General features: G+C 33.1%; 2 protein-coding genes across 4 annotated transcripts in view; one reads left to right on the top strand and one right to left on the bottom strand.

Annotated features, from left to right (window-relative positions):
* LOC142981517 (calcium release-activated calcium channel protein 1-like) overlaps positions 1 to 9,021 on the bottom strand; it is a 49,917-nt gene extending 40,896 nt beyond the window's left edge. For both annotated transcript variants that reach the window (XM_076127500.1, XM_076127502.1), the window contains exon 1: positions 8,607 to 9,021. The gene's annotated coding sequence lies outside the window, so the exon portion shown is untranslated. The remainder of the gene's footprint in view (positions 1 to 8,606) is intronic.
* Positions 1 to 20,681, top strand: part of LOC142981518 (methyl-CpG-binding domain protein 4-like) — a 49,062-nt gene extending 28,381 nt beyond the window's left edge. For both annotated transcript variants that reach the window (XM_076127505.1, XM_076127503.1), the window contains exon 2: positions 19,482 to 20,681. In XM_076127505.1, coding sequence (XP_075983620.1) covers positions 19,485 to 20,213 — 729 coding nt within the window. In that variant the 5' untranslated portion in view covers positions 19,482 to 19,484 and the 3' untranslated portion in view covers positions 20,214 to 20,681. The remainder of the gene's footprint in view (positions 1 to 19,481) is intronic.
* Positions 20,682 to 21,324: the final 643 nt, after the last annotated feature.

Genomic DNA, 21,324 nt, shown 5'->3' with positions numbered 1-21,324 from the left:
GGAGGGGTTAGGCCTTGAGTCCACAACGCTGGCCAAGAGCTGGTTGGAGACTTTGCCCCTTATGATTGGGGTTCAGAAATGCTTGCCTTTCCATGCTGCAAGAGCTGTAGTCTTTGGTTATTTTTTTTTCTTTGGCCATGTATAAAGCCCCGATTCGCAAGTAGGTTATAAAGAAATCGTATCCTATTAAATGTCGAGTCCAAATTATTTAGTGGTTACTTTTTGTATGCAGAACCATTGTACATAGTACTGCACATCATCCTTACTATAACGTACCAGAGTATTTACTACGTACAACCGATTTAATGTATAAAATGCTATGATTTTATTTAAATCGTGTAATAAAATGGAGGAAATGATTCATAATTACACGAGTGACGCTACGGTGGTTTGCAGACAAAATAAACATACAACATGACATTGAAAAACATGTATTATATCATCTGTTTTATTTTTATTTGTTTTCTAAATTATGTTTCTTCTAGTTAAGTGTGTATGCTAAATTTTGGTTAATAGTTTTATAAACAAACATTCTTGTTTCAATCTTTTACATAATATCACTAGTCGAGGTGTGTTTAATAAACTGGATATAGGTAGTAGGTATGTGTAATACTAAATCCCGCGGGGCGAGCCCAAGTCTATTGTCTTATTGCACATTGCATTTTGTCCGTGATACCGCGTCAGTCAGCTTGCAACTACGGCCTTTGGGGCCGAATTCGCGTTAAGTCACTAATATAATTTATAGGACAATGTAAGACGAGAGATTAAAAGGTTATTATTACGGAAATCTTAAGGCATCGGATTATATAGGAGTTCAAATAGTCGACAAAGAACAGAAAACATTCGCCGATGTATTAAAACGTTTGTATATATCCTTGCATCCTTTATTAATATTTAATGAAGGCAGTTCCCTCTACCTATCTCTTTATTGTCTCTCGTTTTAGCAGTGACCCTTATGAATTATTGGTATGTTAAATACAATGCATTGTGCATTCAGTTTGGAGGACATCTGTTAATGTACTGTAAGATTGTGTTCCTGAATGCACTTTCAGAATAAATTAACTCGGAGAGAGGTAACTTTTGCATGATAAAACATCGTTTTTAACGAGCGTTTATTTTGTTCGGTGGCTATAATTTCGTTTTCACAGTTCGGGGAATCTAAATCCCATTTGAAGGACATACAGTTTAATATAAATTGCAAATATTTAGCAAGTGAAAACACACGAGTATGTTACGCGTGCCTTCATCACAGTGAATCAGTCTCCTGTAATGTGATACACGTAACTCGTAGATAATTCTGAACGCTAAAGGTCAAGCATAATCCGCCGCGCACAATTAGTGTTCCGTACGTTAATTGACGACCCAGATTGCCTGATTCATTTGACGATCCAATTGCGATGATTGGCGGTCGGTTCAGCATTCCATGTTAACGCAAAAATGCGTAGTGAACTTTTTACTGTTGAACACCGTGTTGGTACATGTGAAGTAAAAACGAATCCAGGTCAGTGAGAGTCTGAAGAACGTGTAAAGGGTTCCCAGTTCCTAGTATGGGATGTAAACTTTCCAACCCAGCCCACTGTTTGCAGGCAGTTTCTTAAGTGTCAGAGTGCCATCGGTATTGATGAAATAGTGAAAGTTTATTGAGTGATGATTCTTTACTTTAGGCTTTTCGGCACTCCCTATAACATCACACTTTCAGACCACACATAGAGGACTGATGTTCACAAAAGTTAAGAAAAATATAGTCGTAAGCTGGTGGTAGATCTATAACCGTGATAAAAACAAGTGACTAACAATAGCTAAGGTTTCTTCAAACATTTTGTTTACGGAACACTAAAAGCAGTATTAGTCCAAACTTGGTTTTGTTTCATTTCGGACAGATTGTTGCCTTGGACTTTTGACTTAACAGGATCGTTCTTGGACGTTGATTTTTGGAAATTGTATTCATGTTTATAAATGTATGAATTTGTTTACGTCTACAGTGAAATATACTCATGGAATTTTAACTAGTGTAGCTGTGCTTGTGTATTCTCCGACTTAACTCATAATATTGTAATCTTATGTTGTTAACTAATAACAAATCAACCAAAGCAATTCGGTTTGGTTGTGTATGGTAAATTACGTTTGAGTAAACTAATATTTTAACTGTAAATAAAGTTAACTTCTTACATAAGGATTTAAATTGCTAATTCGAATATAATAGAAAGAGCGTCGTCTTCTTATTACTTAAAATACTGAAATGTTTGGTTATAAACACAATGGCGCTTTAGTCAAAAATACTTTAACGATACCAGTTTTTGCATTCAAATACAAAAATAAATTGCACATAAATCATGAATAATTTGACATTTCTATAGAATTATTTAATTAAAATCTTATATGTTGTGTTAATATCAAAGTAATTATTTTAATAATGAATTTGAAATTTAAATGAATGCTTTAATTTATAACTTGATTGTTAACTGCAAATACAAGCAAAGTAAGTTGGCGTGTTGTATTTTGCCTACTTTGCAGTTGCCTCAAAATCAAAATCAACATAATTTGGAAAAGCTGGACTGTCTTATCAACAACGAATGCCAATGACCATGTGAATTTTACATCCTTAAATTACGTATGTTTCAAGTTTTTGCTGTCGTCGGAAATGATTCGTTTCGTGTTTGCAATCAATTCTACTACTGGCGTGTCTGCGTTCCTTGTTAATAGTGGCAAGTACTTCGATACATCTATTAAACAGCCCTTCTCGTATTCTTAACGTAAACATATCACATCTGTTGAAGCTTCAGTGACTAATATCAATCTTATACATAACTGACACATGCTGTCGAACAGTACAATAACACAACAGATTTTTTTCAAACTTATTCCGCGTTACTACAAAACTTGTTTCATCAATAAAGCTGAATTTAATGTCGGAAATTCTAAGCATTTTTGACACTCATGTCAGGTTTATGTATTAAACTACGTTTTGTTATATGAATGTTTACGTCTTACATACAAAAAATATTTTTGCGAGGAAATAAAAAAGTAAATCCCCTGAGAAAAAAACGTTTCTCAAAACCCGTGCAATGACTCCTAAAACTTGAATGGTCCGATGCTTTGATAATATCAGATACCAACAGGTTATCATTTCAAAGGTACGTATTTAAAATTATGTAATTACATGTACCGATGTTGTTATTGAAAACTTCTGCAATAAAAAAACAGTGATAGAGTCGGACATTTTGAGTTCAAACTTGCGGTCATTTCGCCTATAAGTAGAAGAAATTATGCTATGTAAAATATGACTCTGATAATGAAAATTCACTGTATTTTGTTAATCAACTGATCCATATCATCTAACCGCGATGCAAGATTTAATAATTCCGGAAATATTTGTCGGTCGAAATGCAAAAAAAAACAAATGATCAGTTGGCATTTCAGATTTGGTCATAATGCCGGTTATAAGGTTATGATCGTATTTTTTTTGTTAGAATGTCATGTGATGCCGTGGTTCATATCGTTATTTACTTTGATTGAAATACAAGATTTTTCTGTGTGTTTGGCGAAAAATCGATGTTAATTATCTCAAAATAAAAGATTTTTCTAAAATCAGTCAATAGTCGACAATGAATAGATTCTTAACATACATATAATATTAATAACATGGTTATGTAAAGATTCAAATAAATATGTCTGTCACGGTGACTTATAGAAATTATCTAATTTAATACATTTTCAAAGACAAAACATAATTTATGGTTAAGACCTGAATGAAATACTAGACAGTCATGTCTTGGTGTATTAGCTACATTTTTTTCGGTCATGCGATTCTTTGTTAAGTGTTCTGCATGACTGTTGCTTTGCCATTTTTTTCTAGTGACCAATGTGTTTCCTTTGTATAGCATGTTCATTATGTCTATTTATTATTTTAAACGTTGGAGCACACGGCAATTTTTTATTGGAATAAAAACAGTAGCAGAATTGCTGAGGAATTTGTTGTGTTGTCCCTGACACGGACGCGTATGAAATAATCCACCGACTGGTACTACCGAATTCCTGAATTGGGAAAAATGTATTCATTTCGAGTTGCAGAATCAAAGGAATAAAAAATATGTAGTTGTTGTGTATTTGTATTACTTAGGTATAACGTTAAAAAATATTCTTCACATAGAAGTAATATTTTTAAATGGCCCATTAATACTTATGGTTAAGATCAAGACAAGTATTCTCAAGTTTTGCATCGAAGATTCACGGAAGTTTGGAAAGGCACGTCATAACAGCTAGGAAGTGGATGCAAGGATCTTTAACATAAGTACCTATAAAATAACACGATATTTATTTAAAAAGGTACTTATTACAGTAACAGGAAAAAATGTATTTGTAGTTGTTGAAATTGTAACGCTACTTCCGACTGCGTGTATCGAGTGCGTGTCTCGTTGAGAGCACGTGAACGCATACCTATGTACTGTACTCATGACACTGAAGCACTGGTATGACAAGCAAATAAGATTTCATTTTCTATTGCAAATACATACTATTATGCTGACATGCTGTTGTCGCTTCAGGGTCTACATCATCATTAACAAAGGCATCGGTATAGCTCTGCCTTCTATCCTAAGTCAATTCTCATCTCTTTTAGTGAGATGGTTTTGTTGATCATTCCGACAAACACTAAACATGCCAAAGCACCTGTGAAACAGTTGTTTACGACCATAACAGATGACTCAATGATTTGAATACGATTTTTTTGCTCTAGTGTTGGGAAATTTGATGATTGTCAGTAAGTACTCGGTTTTTTGCCACTTTTCGTCTCACGTTTTGGCAGGAGATAAAGCTTTTTTTTAAGATTCACTCATTAGCCAATGTGTAAAAAATGTTGATGTTAACGCGCGGTGGTTTTGAACCTGAGTCCAAATTAGATGCTTGGTAATTAAAGGTAAAACCGTTCTCTTAGAATAATTACACAAAATTGGTTATTTAGTTACACAGACTAGTTTTATACGGGACTAGCATTTTATGCTAAGCTAGATTTGAGTTTCACGTCGGGTACCAAATAACAATATTATTTTAACAGCTGATAGAACACAGATAACTCTATCCTTCTGTTCCTCTATTCACACCGTAATTCACCAAAACCCATTACAATGTTTTAAAACAGGTATATTAATATAGAATACTGCTTTAGTAAAGAATTAAAAAAAGGTTCCTATTGTGTCCGCCCCTTAGATGTTATACGTCGTTCATTACGTACTACTAATTGTTTCCATATCAGTATTCATAAATTGGTATCTGCGTAAATATGGTTACTTGTAATTCGTCAGTTGGCAACGGTCCAAGACTTCCGTGTTTTGACCCTGACGAAATGATATAGTGTTCATAATATTATGGACATCCGATGTTTTAACTATGGCTTACACAAATTACACATGAAAATGTATAATATTTTTGAGATAATAACTTGACGTCAATTGCAACGATGAGAATTGAAGAGATTAATTATTGTGAAGAATCAAAACAAGTATTTGCTAAGTTTTTTTCGTAGTTTGCAGTAAGTTGTATGGCGCGATTCTGTACCCCTATCGACTATTGATAATCGGCTAGCTATCAAGAAATGTTGTATGAAAATTTGTTCAGCGCCAAACTCGCAATACACGATAATAAAGACTGTAGAAAATCGCAGCACTTATCAACATTGATATACCTACTTAGTCAAATTCGTACGACTAATATATTTTTTTTCTTTTCATGTACTATGAAGTTCATGAAATCGTATCTGTTATCGTACATATAAAAATACTAAGAAAACTGCCATAAAAAAAGTAAAAATATTACGTAGTTTGTTGAAGTATTAAACGCGCAAAGATATTGTGTTTGAAAATTACACGCAGACACGATCTGTTGATCTTCAGGTCAAGAGGTGAAATTCTTGGTTCGAACACGTTATACTTATGTTTTTTTTATCTTTTATTGTATTTTCAAATATAGATATTAATATAGAAATTTATATAATACCGTTTAAATGAGTTAAAATCATAATATTTTGTGTGTTTTCCTGACAAAAAAAGGACTAACACTAGCTAGAAATTAGAAGTGTCGTTCGGTTATTGTGCATATTCCTGAGTGTAACGAATTAATGCATAGCCTATTATAGTCTATTCAGAAACAAGCGACATGCATGTTATGTTTTATCGAAGATTTACGACTGTGGCAAACAACTGTCAAGACTTTTATGTTCTTGGTAATTAAGTAGTTATATGAAGAAGTGTCAGTATATTATTGTGTTCACATCATTATATTTTTACACAGTCCAAAGTTTAAACGAGTATTTTTTCCAACAATTGTTGCTGTTAAACGATTCGAAATAATACGTGTGATGAATTTATTTTTATAACTTTATATTTAGGTATATTGCTTAACGCATTTCTTGAGGACATGCAATGTCCCTAACCTGCACTTGGCTAGACTAGAGGACTGAAGGTCTAACCCTTCCCTCAATTTAAGAAGAGACTTGCCCAACCGTGGGATATTAAGGGATTATAATTGTAACATTTTACGTTGCTACTCCGCTCCTAATGGTCGTAGCGTGATGTTATATAGCTTATAGCCTTCCTCGACAAATAGGCGATCCAACAGTAAAATAATTTTTAAAGTCGCACCGGTAATTCCTGAGATAAGCGCGTTCAAACAAACAAACAAACAAATTATTCAGCTTTATAATATTTGCTGTTTATTACATAATCCTAGTGATATAGTTGAATGCATTGAACAGAAATGTGTGTTATCATTCAAATATTCGCTATCCGTGTTTGACATTGTTCGCAATATGCAGATGCAAACAGGGTATCGATCTAGTAACTGGATTAGCAGCGGGATATTGCGATTTGTCCAGCGAGCCTATGCTTCTGTCTGATGACAAGCTGACGCGTTGTAGTTATAGACTCTTTGTACAAAGTATATTTATAGGCAGACTGGCTCTAGAAATACTAGTTACTACATTATAATATGTTAGGATGTTGTAGAGAAAAACTAACTTGGTTTTACAAAACAAAAAGTAAGTAGAGCTCGAGTTATTTTAAAGTAACTATGTATTACACTTTAATAAAATCTTATTAATTAAATTAACATTATTAAATAAAATCATTAAAGTGTATGTTTTCTTTCAAGCGTGCAAAATTTTACTTATTTGATCACCAAGTCGTGATATTGAAATCTAATAAGTTCAATAATTGTAGGCTATCGAATAAAAGAAAGGGTAATCTTAGAATGATGCTCATAGAGCTCTCGTAAAATAAAGAATATTTAAATATTTTAATACAGAATTTACTGTAATCATAAATCGATTTAAATGTAACCTTAACCAAGTGACGTAATGTTATCAAATGTAACACTTTATTTAAGTTAAATGATGTAAGATCGTTACAAATCCGGTATGTATCGGAAGTGATTAGAAAAAATACGCGTAGGCACGTTTTTACTAAGTAAATTCAAGGTTATTAGATATGGTAAAAAATCTGTCAACTGATTAACTGGCAGTCAAACAAGAAATTGATTAAAAATAGAAGTTGTAAATAAAGAAGGAATAAACTGTCTTTGGTTTCCTAAATTAAAAAAAAAATAATGTATGAAACCCTGCTGACAATTTGAGGCTGACAATTTTCGCCGCATTCTAAGTCGAAGGACTACTGGTTTTACCATAATTAAGTTAGATTTAGCAACTCCTAACATTTTGCTTTTGAAAAGGAATCAAAATATTTAAAAAAAACCTTAATTTAGAGTTACGGAATATAATTTCGTTATTAGATCTCATAATGCCATAAATTGACATTTAGGTAAAAAATTCTCAGTCAATTTCGAGAAAAATCTAGCCGACTCTACACTAATGACTTTTAGAATTAATAATTATGCTTATCTAGCTTGGAGGCGTAAGAAATTGTTGAAAAACTTATTAACGGCTAGAGATAACTCTGAGTAATTGCTTTTAATAATCCTTGAGGTATAATGTGTTTTTACTTGAAAACTATGTAAACAACACAAAGTCTATCCGTGTTAGGTAAATAGATTAACTTGATGGGAAACCCTAGGTAGAAACTAAGATATCCGGACATCGAATTAAACTGAACATCCGCAAATACTACAACAAAGTTCCAGACTCGTAATCTAATTTATTACAACTTCGGTCTTAGATACCGACCGTCTTCTCTTTATCGTAATGGTTCTAAGCAGATTTTCAACGTACCTTACAAGCTATTAAAATAAAAAGCGACTCTTTTGTATAAATAATTACGTTCACACATGATAAAACATGATTTATGACTGACAAGTTATGTCGAAATATTTTAGAAGACAAATGCCATCAAAATACATTATATCACAGTACCTGCTGTTTTTACCGATAACAATCTAACGTCGCGTTTATAATTTACAATAAATTACATGTATGACCGTAGCACTGAACACAGTCTAAACATTTTAGTTTGCACACAAACTTACAATTTATTGTCTATGGCGATCATAAACACTTGTGTATTGACAGTGTGTTGAACGGCAACGTACAATAAATAAATGACTATTGTATAATATATTATAGCAGTATGTAAACAATAGAAAATACTGAGTTATTAGCTTACCATTGAGCGCATTATAGTGATAGACGCATGCGATCATTATCTATCAATTAACTCATCTGTATTAGAACGTCACCTGTGTCCCTTGACCTTCCAGAACAGCACAAGTTCAGCCACTAACGTTCACGCTTCCGTGAAACATCGATACCGAACACAACTACACTCGATATAAACTCGATATTCAATTCACTCGCGTGTCGTACCGATCGCAGGTTGAGGAAAGCGTTTTGTAAACAGTGTTCCTTTTTCAAAACTTGTCCGTTGTCGAGCGTTCGGAGCGAATCGAATTCATTATCGATGGTATCGGCGGTATTTTTTGTTTTTATTTTTTTTTTCTCGATTATACGTTTGTTCGATAACGCGCCAAGCGTCGACGTGCGTGCTACCGCGACGATGCAGCCGCTCGCAATAAAGTTAAACCAAGTGGATATTCTCTGCGGCCTAGTCGAAGAAAAAGCAGGGGAATGTTCGAGGAACTCTCACGCGGCTTATATCGGTTTATAGGGCCGCAGTTTATCCACTTGGAAAACTAACTAGTGCTAGTAACTAGTAACAATGGAACATTATAATTTGTTTTATTTGTCATTCGTTCTGTTTAGTTTAGCTATTTGTTTGCTCCTCGTTCGCGCGTTTTTGAAAATAATTCTCCGAATTTTGTGAAAAGACGTATTTTTCACAGAGACCAGATGTTTCTATGATCGTTTTCTTGGTATTAACTTTGTTCTGATAAATGTTTTACTCGTGTAATGTATAAAATTAAAGTTTCCAAGTTATTTCCTACTACATCGCAAGACGATTATATTGTTGTATCCTTATTGTCGTCCTCACATAAAACAGAAAGCCTTGTTAGTTTCTGTTTACTCATCTTCTAATTAAGTAAGAATTGTATTTTAAATGGATTACTTATATTCAAATATAATGTTACTTAAGTAAACATTTGCTGATAGCTGTTATTTTCCAAAAATGTACAATATGAATATCGTGTATTTGGACAGTTATTTGAAAGGGATTCAAATGTTTTTGCATTTTGTAATACCTCTGTGACCTAGTTTGTATTCCTAGTATGTCTGAACTGAACTGAATGATTCGTGTTGTTCAATATTTAATATACTTTCTTTTCAACAATTAATAGCTCTCTAATATTAATTATATTCGAGTTTTTAAGGACAACATCTTAACACTTGTTGCTTTGTCATGTCTGTTTTTCGTAAATACTTTTGAATTATTAGTTATTTAATCAGTTGTTTCATTTTACACGGATGCTTTGCGGTATTTATCTAGAAAATTCATACATTAAAAAAGAGTACAGTGTGTACACAGTGTTCTTGTTTTTTACGAGCGTTTTTTTTATTCTAATAAAAAAAAACTTTCACTGACACTTTCTACATATTTATTTCGGATATTTTTTTTTATTTTCTAAAGTCTTATAATCTGATGCTATTTTTCGTGACAATTACTATTACGTAATTATTAAACATAGCTAAGATTTAACAGCAAGTCCGGAATTATACTTAGACTTGGCGACATTTCAATATTTAAAAAAACCTCTTCGATCTTAGCCTTTGGAAAACCATCTTTAACAAAGTCATGTCAAGTCATAGAATGACAAAAAACAAATGGCTAATCAACTAACAACTTTTTCTGTCACAACGCTAGTTAACTATAAAAAAAAAACTAGTTGCTATTTTTATCCATATGACTCTATGGTATAACCTGTCTTACATTGAGAAGATCGCATAAATGTCCTATTATTCATTCACAATAATTAAAAACAATATGTTATTATACTTTATGATACAGTAACCTAGGTCCTTTACTAAGATATTTATTGAACTAGTCAGGTTTTCTATTTGATATAATGCGAATTCCCGCGTTCAGTAATAACCGGTTATCTACAAAGAGCGTTAATAGAATTACGCTTTGATATATCTAATGCGTGAGCATAAAGTACTGTTTTATTATAGGAATATTCAACTGTGCAATTTAGAAGGAAAATGCTTATCGAAATGCGTTTAATGAATATTTGAAAGACCTAAAGCGGTTGACAGCAAAATACCTATAAGCTTCAGCTGTCAGGCAATTTCTAAGTAGAGTCCAAACTTGAAAATTTCCTTAATAACTGACAAAAGATTTTCTATTTCTGCTGTGGTAATCTTGCAGTTACGACTTAGTGTCATAGTTGCAAAAAGCTTTTGATGTTTGGCGTATGGCTTATGTATCTATTAAATTATCTGCCTCGAAAGGTTTGAATACACATGTTCAATAACAATTAATAGGTATATTTAACATTAAAACATGCTTGTATATTAATAATAAACGTTCCCAATAATTAATTTGTTTGTGCACTTGTTAATTTACAATTTAAATGATCAACGATACAGTGAATCCCCACGTGAGCGCTTTATGAACGCACGTGTGAATCCTGGATTGCACGATTCTTGATTTATTGTTCACTTCAAACTTGTTCTGTTGTCGTATGACGGAATAGTTGTAGCGAGTTTGATTCGAGTTCTAAACAAATAATTGTGCGATTGATAGAAATTTTTATATCCTGTGATTTGTAATTTTCTTAATATTTAGATTTTTGCTACTTATTTTTTATTTAATCTTGAGGTTAATCAGAAGAATAATCGTTGCAGAAATAGAGCTCTTGATTGCTTTCCCTAAAGACCCTTGTCCGATTCATGAGTCGAGAAAATTCTGATGTTTTTGCTATTAGTTTAATAGGAAAAATAAGCCACTAAGGTTTATTAAAAGCAAAAGTAGAGTTCAAGACTGCTGTTCAAAAAGATCCTTGACTATATGCCCGGTCAAAAATTTATTAAGTTTTTGTGTTTGGTGCGTATTGAGTGAAGTTAGTAATTTGACCAGTAAGAAGCAATTGCTTTTCTGTCTTTACTTTGAAATACGTAAAACCACTAATAGGATTTAATTTAAATTCTTTGTTCAATAGAACCTGGTACAAATGCTAGCAGTTACCTAAACGCAATAAGTATAGGTAGAGAATCCTATAAAGAGCTTACGGGACAAAGGGAATACGTTGTCTGTGGTAGATATTAAAAATACTTCGTACTATAGAATTCAATAGAATTTCTGCAACGACGGATATTTCTAATAATAATATAAACTATCATCTTTCCCACACACAACAAATACTGAAATTACGATCTACACAGGATGACACTGGGGCTCAAAATATTGTTATAGATAGAGTAGTTGATAGAAACACGGAAATTCCATTTGAAGCCTGAACTAAAATAATTTCTTCAAACTTTTTATGACATTATTCTGTTGAAATGCAGATTGCTCCTTTTAATTCGCACAGTGACCTTTTATATATTGTTCGGGGGTGATGGTGCTGACGGCCTTTAACTTTTAAATGCTTTGAACTTTCTGTATCCAAAAATGATGAACTCTAATATCTTTTCCCTGAGCTCTCCTTTCAAAGAGTTATATTACTGTAGTTATGTCGAACGCATCTTCCCCTGTCGACCTAGATCTCCCGCACAAAGGACATTTAATTAGTCAGTGCAACTTCCACGAGGTTTATTTATACAGCCTTCGTGGAATACGTAGGTATCAGCGAATACACGAGGTTGTCAGTATTATAACATTTATCAATACATTTTATGCATGCTTACGATGTGCAAACAAATTTTATTGGTGTTAATAGTAGATGTTGCATGGACTTGTATGCCGTTGTATTAGCATTTAACTGCTTTAATGGTAGTGTATGTGAGTGTTGAATGGTTTAACCATGCGGTCGCACATTTGATTCCCGGATAGGGCAAAGTAGCATTGAGTATTTATGTTCTTTAATTCCGTTAGATTTGACCAAAACCCTGAACCCTAGCCTAACCTATTTAAACCTATTTAGATTTCCGATTTGATAAACATTAATAACCGAGTAATGCTTTGAAAGTCGATCCTCAAGATTTTGTTATCCACAATCGCTAACATTATCTTATTTCCATAACACACCGACGTATGTAGAGCATCCTTGCGATATCTCTTTTACTTTGTAGAAAAAGCTATCCTATTCCGATCGTTTTTCTCAGTTAATCAAGTCTATTCGATTAGGTAGCGTATGTTTATGTATTAGCTCGCGAGCTCGACGGAAGCCGGCTTCCCGTTGACTATTTGCCCGCGTTGCTCACATTATCGATAAAAAGTACCAGCGAAACATCGTAATTGATTGATGAGGTTTTAAATTGTTTTACAGCTAGAAATGGACTGTGGCAGGATATGAACCAGACTGGAATGAATACATTGTAATATAAGTATGTGCATAAGGACCAATTTAACACATTACAATAGTCTCTACTTCCAGACCCTAGTCGAACCTAATAGTGTCTCTACAGAACCAATTGGCCGACCCGCCGACACATTTCGACCACATAATGACCGCAAACATGTATTTTTCTATATTACAGAGTCGCCATTAACTTGTCCCCGGCATTGGTTGAGGTTGGTCTAGTTTGGTATAAAAATAGAAACGATAAGTTTCAAAAAATTATCCAAAATTTCCTGAAAGGCGTAACGTTTCCTAATATTAGCCAGAGTTCGGAATAATTATTTACTGTTGTGTCTCTTGGACAACAGTGCAACAAACATTCATAAATTCTACTGCCGGGTCTTTGTCACGATTCATAACTTATGAATTAAATATTATTATAAACAGCATGAAACAACGTAGGTCAAGGCGTACTCTGACGTAGTGTAGATGTTATCAATATCTATCAGTAATTTGCATCAAGTTTGCATCTAAGTATACCTAATATGGATCTGCATTACCTCCTCGTTTAATAACCTTCAATACGGTTATCTAGTCAATCGACAGTCAATACTAAATTAACTGCTATTAAAAATGAATGTTAAAAAAATATCTATTAATTTTATTAAATTGTAAGTATTTTAATTTAGTGTTAGATATATGTACATACATACATAAAATCACGCCTTCTTTCCGCAGGTGTAGGCAAAGACCGGAGAAATTATTATTTACAAAATTTTGTGTTAGACTTCAAATAAATGTGTGTCAGTATAAAGTAAGTAGGTAATAAACGAGCTAAGAAATAAAAGAGACAAACTGTTTGTTGGCAGAACTGCAAAACTACTGAACGTATTTTATAATAATTTCAGTACAAAGCATAATCATTTGAATAACATAGAGTGATTTTTATATCTGGAAACGGAACTCATCCTGCAGACCTGCAGAAAGCAGAAGATGGTTTCAAACAGTATTATTTTCTAGTTAGTCGTCAAGGCATACGTAGGACTTGCTGCATGCAGCCTTTAATTGTCATCGATGAGTTATCGCTCTGTGAAAATTAAATAGCGATTGCATGTTTTCCTTCTTAACAGACGCCATATTTTTTTCTATGATCATCTCACTTCACTTCTTGTACCTGCTTACTTTGTTGTTAAGTAATTATTGAATAATGAAAAACTCAAGATTGTTCGAAAGAAAATCTTTGATATTTTACTGCCTGCTAGATGTAAATAACTCATTTAAAATAATATTTTTTTACAACAACTTCAGCGTGAAAATTAAACGGACACAAAGTATAACTAAGCTCGAAACAACTAGTTGTGGATCACACAAATTTTAATATTGGTCCGAATGGAAATCGAACTGATGACCTCAGGTGGGAGCGTTGACTAACTTAACCACTGCGCCACAGAGACATAATATATAAATGTTATTTTCGCACAATTCGCATTATAATATTCCTCTGTGGTTATCTCCGCCTACGTCATAGTTCATGCACAATTATTAAATTAGCACTGCGAGGGCTGTATTCTATTAATAGTTCGAAATGCGATCTATTTACTGTATCCACATTTCCACATCCTACACATTTCAATATAGCGATAACAAATTAATGACAACCGAGCGCATACTTTGCTACTTACGGGTATTAAATGTTTGTATCAAACAGACTTAATCATGGAATCCATGAGTTAATAAAAGTTTATAGTTCGAAAATCTATTTAACTGCGTTCCAGTATTTTATCTACACATATTTTATCTTTAGATATTTAATCCGCAATTTATTCACTAACAATAAAAAATCTGAATACTGAACGTATTGGATAATTCAATTTTATATGGTAAATGTAGAGCCGCAGAAACGAGACACCCTCCGGCGTTTCCCAATCGAGTCAATATGCGCAACAGCTACTTAACTCTATAAATCTCTTTGTTTATTGACATAGACTACTGAATCGATTCTACCATCAGTAAAAGGCGAAACAGCTTACAGCCAGATCACTATTAATATGGAAAATACCGCTTTGAAATTTTAATAACACAAGCTGTTAGTAAAACTGTGATTCGAATCCATTTCACATGAGCATTTATGATACTTTTACATAATATTTATAAGATGTTCATGTGAATTTTATATTTGATATAATATTTTCAAGCGCCGAATGTCAATCTTACATAACTCGGTATTAATTGAGATCAACCGAAGGCTTTTTATATCTGTAAGAATATTGTTTAAAAGCATTTAATATTGCCTATACTTTCTAACAGATAGTCTGAGACTGATTACAGCTCTCAGGACTCTACCATTTTATTTTTTACATTATTTTCAGTCAGAGTAACCATACTTTCCGTCCAGCTGTGACTACCCCCGCCACACTCCCTTTTCAAAGAAAACACTACAAATTATTTGTCCATACATCGATCAGTACACATCAATTTTAAATGAACGCTTATCTAAAAAAAATCTTATGTATAATATTATATTATTATACGTAATATATTATTTTATAAGAATCGTCTAAGCATCACCTGAGACTAGATGCTTGACCTCTACAATACCTTCCTACGCACCATATAAGTGGCATTTATGATCATGTTTCTCTATAAACAAATTGTTTTTGTTTGGATACAGAGTAACAGACGAAGCCTCACATATAATTTGCGTAGGTATACAGTTAATTTGTATAGCTCGGCTGTACTTTGATATGAATAACTCACAACACGTGTCAATATTTGCGCGGGAATTGCACTGTTAAAGCTTTTCAGGCATTTCGTATCCAATTGAGCTTTCATGGTTTACCTAAAAAAAATTTCAATAGCAGCCCGGTACTTAGTTAAGTAACTGGTACCTATTATATATATGGCAATAGGCTTGTCACACACTATTGCTTGGGGTTACCTATAAATAAAGCGAAGTGTAGCTCCCTCTGCTGGCAAATTCGAGTATATCAGGCATAATAATATCCTGAAAAAATTACTATGACAAGTTTAAAGATTTTCGGGCATTTAAATTCACCTTTAGAGAGTTATTACGCAGTATGATAGGTCGATAGGGCGTGGCGGCGCACTATATTGAGTGTAGTGATGAATGCGCTTCCTAGATAAAGGTCAGGCAACCTTGGCCGAATGCTCTAGGTCGCCGGGTTGAAACTGCTCCCCGGGGAAAGGCGTGATTTTACTACTGATCTGTTTAACTACAATTATATTATGTATTATTTTAACACTATGGTAAAGCATGCATTTGTTAGTAATGTGACTACGAATTTTTTGCTTTGTTCACATCCAACTCGTGGTTTTCCGGCATTTTGTTTTTAGTTTTCCCGCCTTATTTTAGTGTAACCGGTACTTATAACTGTGTTGGTACTACAAATACTATACATAGTGTTTAGTAAAGCTGTAGTAAATTGACGTTTATCTAATAATCTTGTTTATGTAAAATATAAACTTTTTAAACGTGTTTAAAACGCTACGTTTATCAAGTGTGCCTGTGTCAGCGTATTACAGTAAATAGGTCACCTCGTTGTTTAAGGCACTGATAACGCTTGATTTCGCACAATTTTTAATATCGAGCTCGAAATAATCGCCTGACATAATAATTAAACACATTTTTAAGCGGTATTTTACCTACATGATTGCGGAAATAAATGTATGATAAGTTGATGTATCCCTTCATCCGTAAAATAATTATTCTGATGGCCGATTGCCGAGCCAATTTCCTTTCTATCTCCGATTTTTATTCTGTAACTTCTTACTTGTGATTTATCTTTGTCTACTAATATGAAATCTACGTATTTATTCATCAAATATATTTTAATTATGTAATAATGATTAAAATATATTGAAATGAACACCATTCGTCAGTTTAACAAACAGTATTTCATAAGCAGGTAAAGTCCAAAAAACCGCATAACCATACACGTTTCCCTCTCTGTAATAAAATATCAATTCAGCATCAACCCATTCGCTCCCAACCCGGGTAACTAAAACGTCAAATAACTAATTACCGGTCCGTTTGCCTTTCGAACCAAAAGCAGCACTACATTAAGGAGACGATTATGAAAGTTGTTCGAAGCAAACAGCGACTAATAATCAGGCAAGTTTGCAATTTGTAGGAACGTCTGCGTTCTCAAGCCACTGCTATTTCTCTCTTCAATAAACTCCTTTGAGCTCTCTCCTTTTATGAAATTTATTGCAAGTTGTTTGACGTCATTTGTGTTTCAAAGACTTCGCATGAAGTAGTATTAGATTTCAAAATGCTATTCTCGGATGCTTACATTTTAAAAGACGTCTTAGGTATTGCGGCTCTACAATGAGTGGTACTATATCCAGGCCTTTGATATCGTATTGAAAAGACTAGCATTGTGTGTGGGTGGACACAATACTGGTTCACCCTTTCCGCCTTTTACGAGTAAAGTGTGTTTTATAAGCACAGTTAGGACTTAAATCCGCGACCACAAATCTGATAAGTGCCTTAGCCATCGAATTTTCTGCGCTATTGAATGCTTTATCAAAATTTTTAGGCTCTTTAACTAGTTTCTGTCCATTACTGGCTACACCACTTTAACATCACCTCAAAACTCGAGGATGGATAAATCTTTTCAAAGGATCATAAGTATGAATAATTTTATATCCAATCTAGGTATCAAAACAATGTCAATTAATTTGGAAGAACGCCATAAGTTCTATATAAATAAAGATGTATGAATTATTCACACCAAGCAACTGCCATACAGGCCCATACAAAGCCTTGAATATGTGCACATTCATAAGTGAATAGCACACCTGTTATCACACAATGTCTTCCGAATTGTAGCGTTATGTAATCCCATAAAATCTTAAATATGAGGTAGTTTGTTTTGTTAAAATTCTCTGCAATAATTATACTTTAAGAAATGTTATATGAAACAATTCAGCTGTTTGAGATGGAATAATATCTCAAACAGCTGAATTGTTTCATATAACATTTTACCAATGGAAAAGCTAGAGATAGTCCAGAGTCTATTAGTCCTGAACGTGCCTAATTATTTAATTTTTTAGTGAAATTGCAGTTTTATTATGTTAAAATATAGATAAAAAACCCTTTAAACATCTTTAATGTCTCCACTTGCTTTTATGAATAAGTCCTTAAGAAAGAAATAACAATGTATAAAGAACATAACATTGGGTAAAGACGGTAATTAAAAAATGCTAAAGAACTTTCAGTAAACGTTACCACCTGTCCTTATTTGCTACAGACATAATTAATGTATGGTAGCTAATTAACAAAGGACACAACAAACAACTTTGAAGATGTTACAGCTGACTTATACAAAAGTATTTTTTTATAATACAATACACTTCAATACAATAAAACGACAACAAAAAATTGTTACAAACCGCGTGAATGATTTTTATGGTCAAGGTCCCCCTGGGCTCTACCTTTGGAAAACAAAGGCGCTTTAGTTGGTCTCATCAGTTTCACAATATATTATACTTAGTTATCATTCATTCACACTGGCTATATCTCGGGCGGCTTGAACAACTTTGACACTAGGTTGGCCACTAACCATACGACAAACAAACAAACAACTGGCTATATTATTTATTTCCACCATAGTTAAGAAAATTCCTGAAATATTTATTTTTTTAGATTTCACATTATTATCTACATTTGTCCATACCGATAGCATTTACATATGTAGGTACCTAAGTGTATTCATTTTTATAGGTGACTAGGTATACCACCTTTTAGTCCAATACAACCGACCCGAAATTGCAATAAAAAATGGCAGGACAGATAATTTATCAGAAAGGACGTAGGCTACTTTTTAATCAACAAAACTTCAGCTTCAGAAACTACTATTTCCATACAATGTATTCTATTTTTAGTCATAACTTATACTAACTCGTGCCAAGTATTAAAAGTTAAATAATGGTAAATGTCGTTGTGGTTTCAATAAACTTCAAAGGGCGTACATTAAACAAACAATCAGTTTTTGCGACGAAACTTGTTCAAACAAACTATTAAGTTAATTATAGCACCGGCCTCCGCTACATTATCTGTGGTCAATAATAAATTGTTGTTAGTAACTAAGTACGAACAATGATCGGTTCCGATCGATAATTATTTGATTACTCTATTGTTCCAAGAAATAATTTAAATCAGTTCTGTCATTTTAAGTACCTTGCAACCTAACTTGTATAAGTTGATCTACGATTACCCATTAATTAGGTGTTATAACAATAAAATTATGTTTATTCTGAATTAATTAATGTTTTTTGTAAAAGGTATTATAATTCAGGGGAAAAGAAATACATATAATAATTTAAAAATGATTAGTCTAAATTAACTTCGTGAACAAATAAGGTATCCTAAATTATTCTAGTACTTACCTACATATTTACATTTTCCTCTTAATTCTGCTGCCTATAAAAATCCGCAGGCTTGGTTCTATACAGTTACGTAACAAATTTTCCCGATGCTTAAATGCTGCCTCGAAAGCATTTATTTGGTTTACCTCTGCCTGTGAAAAACTTTCAGAAACTTGAAAAACCTAACACAGTACAATCGAGAAAAGATATCGATTTAAGTTTATTTGTCTAATTTGTTATTTATTTCTTTACAGGTAATGGACAGTGCGGACTGCATCAGCAGATTTTTCAATGATGACAACAGCTTTGCCTCATCCAGCCCCAACAGAATCATGAGATCATTGTCACCCAACAAATCAATGGACTCTTCACTGAATATAAGTCAGACATCAGACACCGACGAGCTCAGTCTATCACAACTCACTATAGAAGAACAAGAACCAATACACATTCAACCGTTTTTCAACATCACTCCAAGATCAATGCCATCGTCCCCACATTATGTCTTCGAGGAAGAATTTTCATCAAACCCCTGGGCAATATTAATAGCAACGATCTTTTTAACAAAAACCTCAGGTAAAACTGCCAGGCCCTACATGAAGAATTTTTTCGAGGAGTACCCAACCCCTTACCACGTTTTAAGCGATACTCCAGTTTCCTTAGAAAGATTTTTCGATAAGTTAGGCTTAAGGAAAAGAGGACATATGATATGGAAGCTCAGTTATCAGTTTGTTTCTTCTAAATGGCGCCGGGCTAGTGACTTATGCGGCGTGGGGAAATACGGCGAAGACGCGTATCGTATATTTTGTTTGGGCCATACTGATATAGACCCTAACGATAGATATCTAAAGTTGTATTTGGATTGGTTACGAGGGCACACAGAGTTTTTAGAGGAAAATGGGGCGATGGACTGCGAATATGTTATTGAAGATCCGATTATGAAGTATTACCGCATTACGTTGCGAGATGGAGACTATATTAAATAAGAAATCGTAATAAATAAACGGCATTTTATTATATAACTGTGATACTAGCTGTAAAAATCTGGTGTTAATTTTTTCAACACTTGTACCCGTTACTTGTACTCCTATTCATTATTTTAGTACCTACTGGTTATTGTTAATATTAATATGGTGTGGCAAAATCATGTGTGGTGTTTCAACAAATATTGATTTTTAAATTAATATCTATAATTATTTAAATTAAAATAATATAATAAGACAATATCGAAATCCATAAAAACACAATACAAGACAATATCTTACACTAAACTGTTTCATGTACAATCCTGTAAATCTTGTAATTATATTCATGTAAGAGCAGTTATGCAGATAGAGCTACCTACTTTAAAAGTTTATGGAAATAGAAAATTATCACTTCGATTTTTTAAACGATTACAAATAATGAACAATTATTATGAATAGGTAATTATTATTTTAATAAAAGGTACGATACATAAATTGAGTTTTTATTTGAACCTCTTTCGAAGCAATCATACTGGACTGATGAACTTCGCATAACGCAGTGCTAACCATTGCTACGTTAAATCAAACAGGACCAATAAAAAAGTTAACAAGCCATTTTTAAATACTATAAAAGCATAATTATGAATAGTGTTTTTCTTTCCAAGATACATAATATTCAATAGGTCTATTTTGTATAAATCAAATATTTAATGTTTTCAGTATAGATCCTAAGCGCCTTATGAAAAAAATAAGTTAGAAAGTGTGACTTTGCAACTTTATTTTGGATAGCGTTTTTCATAATCGGAAAACTTTTATTGAACAAACATGTTATTGGTTTAATAGGAATTTTATTGAGAATATGTTTAACCATTACAGTTATTAATCGCATTAAGTTATCTATAGAGGAAGAGATCAACCCTTAAAAAAAAGTCAAGATGGATGGATGGTGTTCTAACTGTTCTGGTCAAAAACCATTGTTCAGTTAATTTTATTGTGAGAAAAATAACGTTAGTACAGTTAAAGTTATTGTTTGAACAATATTATCATAATTTTTTTTTTGTAATCTGACAAATTACTCTGTTGAATCAAAGAACTTACATATTCCTCTAGCATAGTATGAGTATTTACAGAG

The sequence above is a fragment of the Anticarsia gemmatalis genome, chromosome 20 (genome assembly GCF_050436995.1).
Source record: "Anticarsia gemmatalis isolate Benzon Research Colony breed Stoneville strain chromosome 20, ilAntGemm2 primary, whole genome shotgun sequence".
NCBI classification, from domain to species: domain Eukaryota; kingdom Metazoa; phylum Arthropoda; class Insecta; order Lepidoptera; family Erebidae; genus Anticarsia; species Anticarsia gemmatalis.
This window is presented reverse-complemented; position numbering and strand designations above follow the sequence as displayed.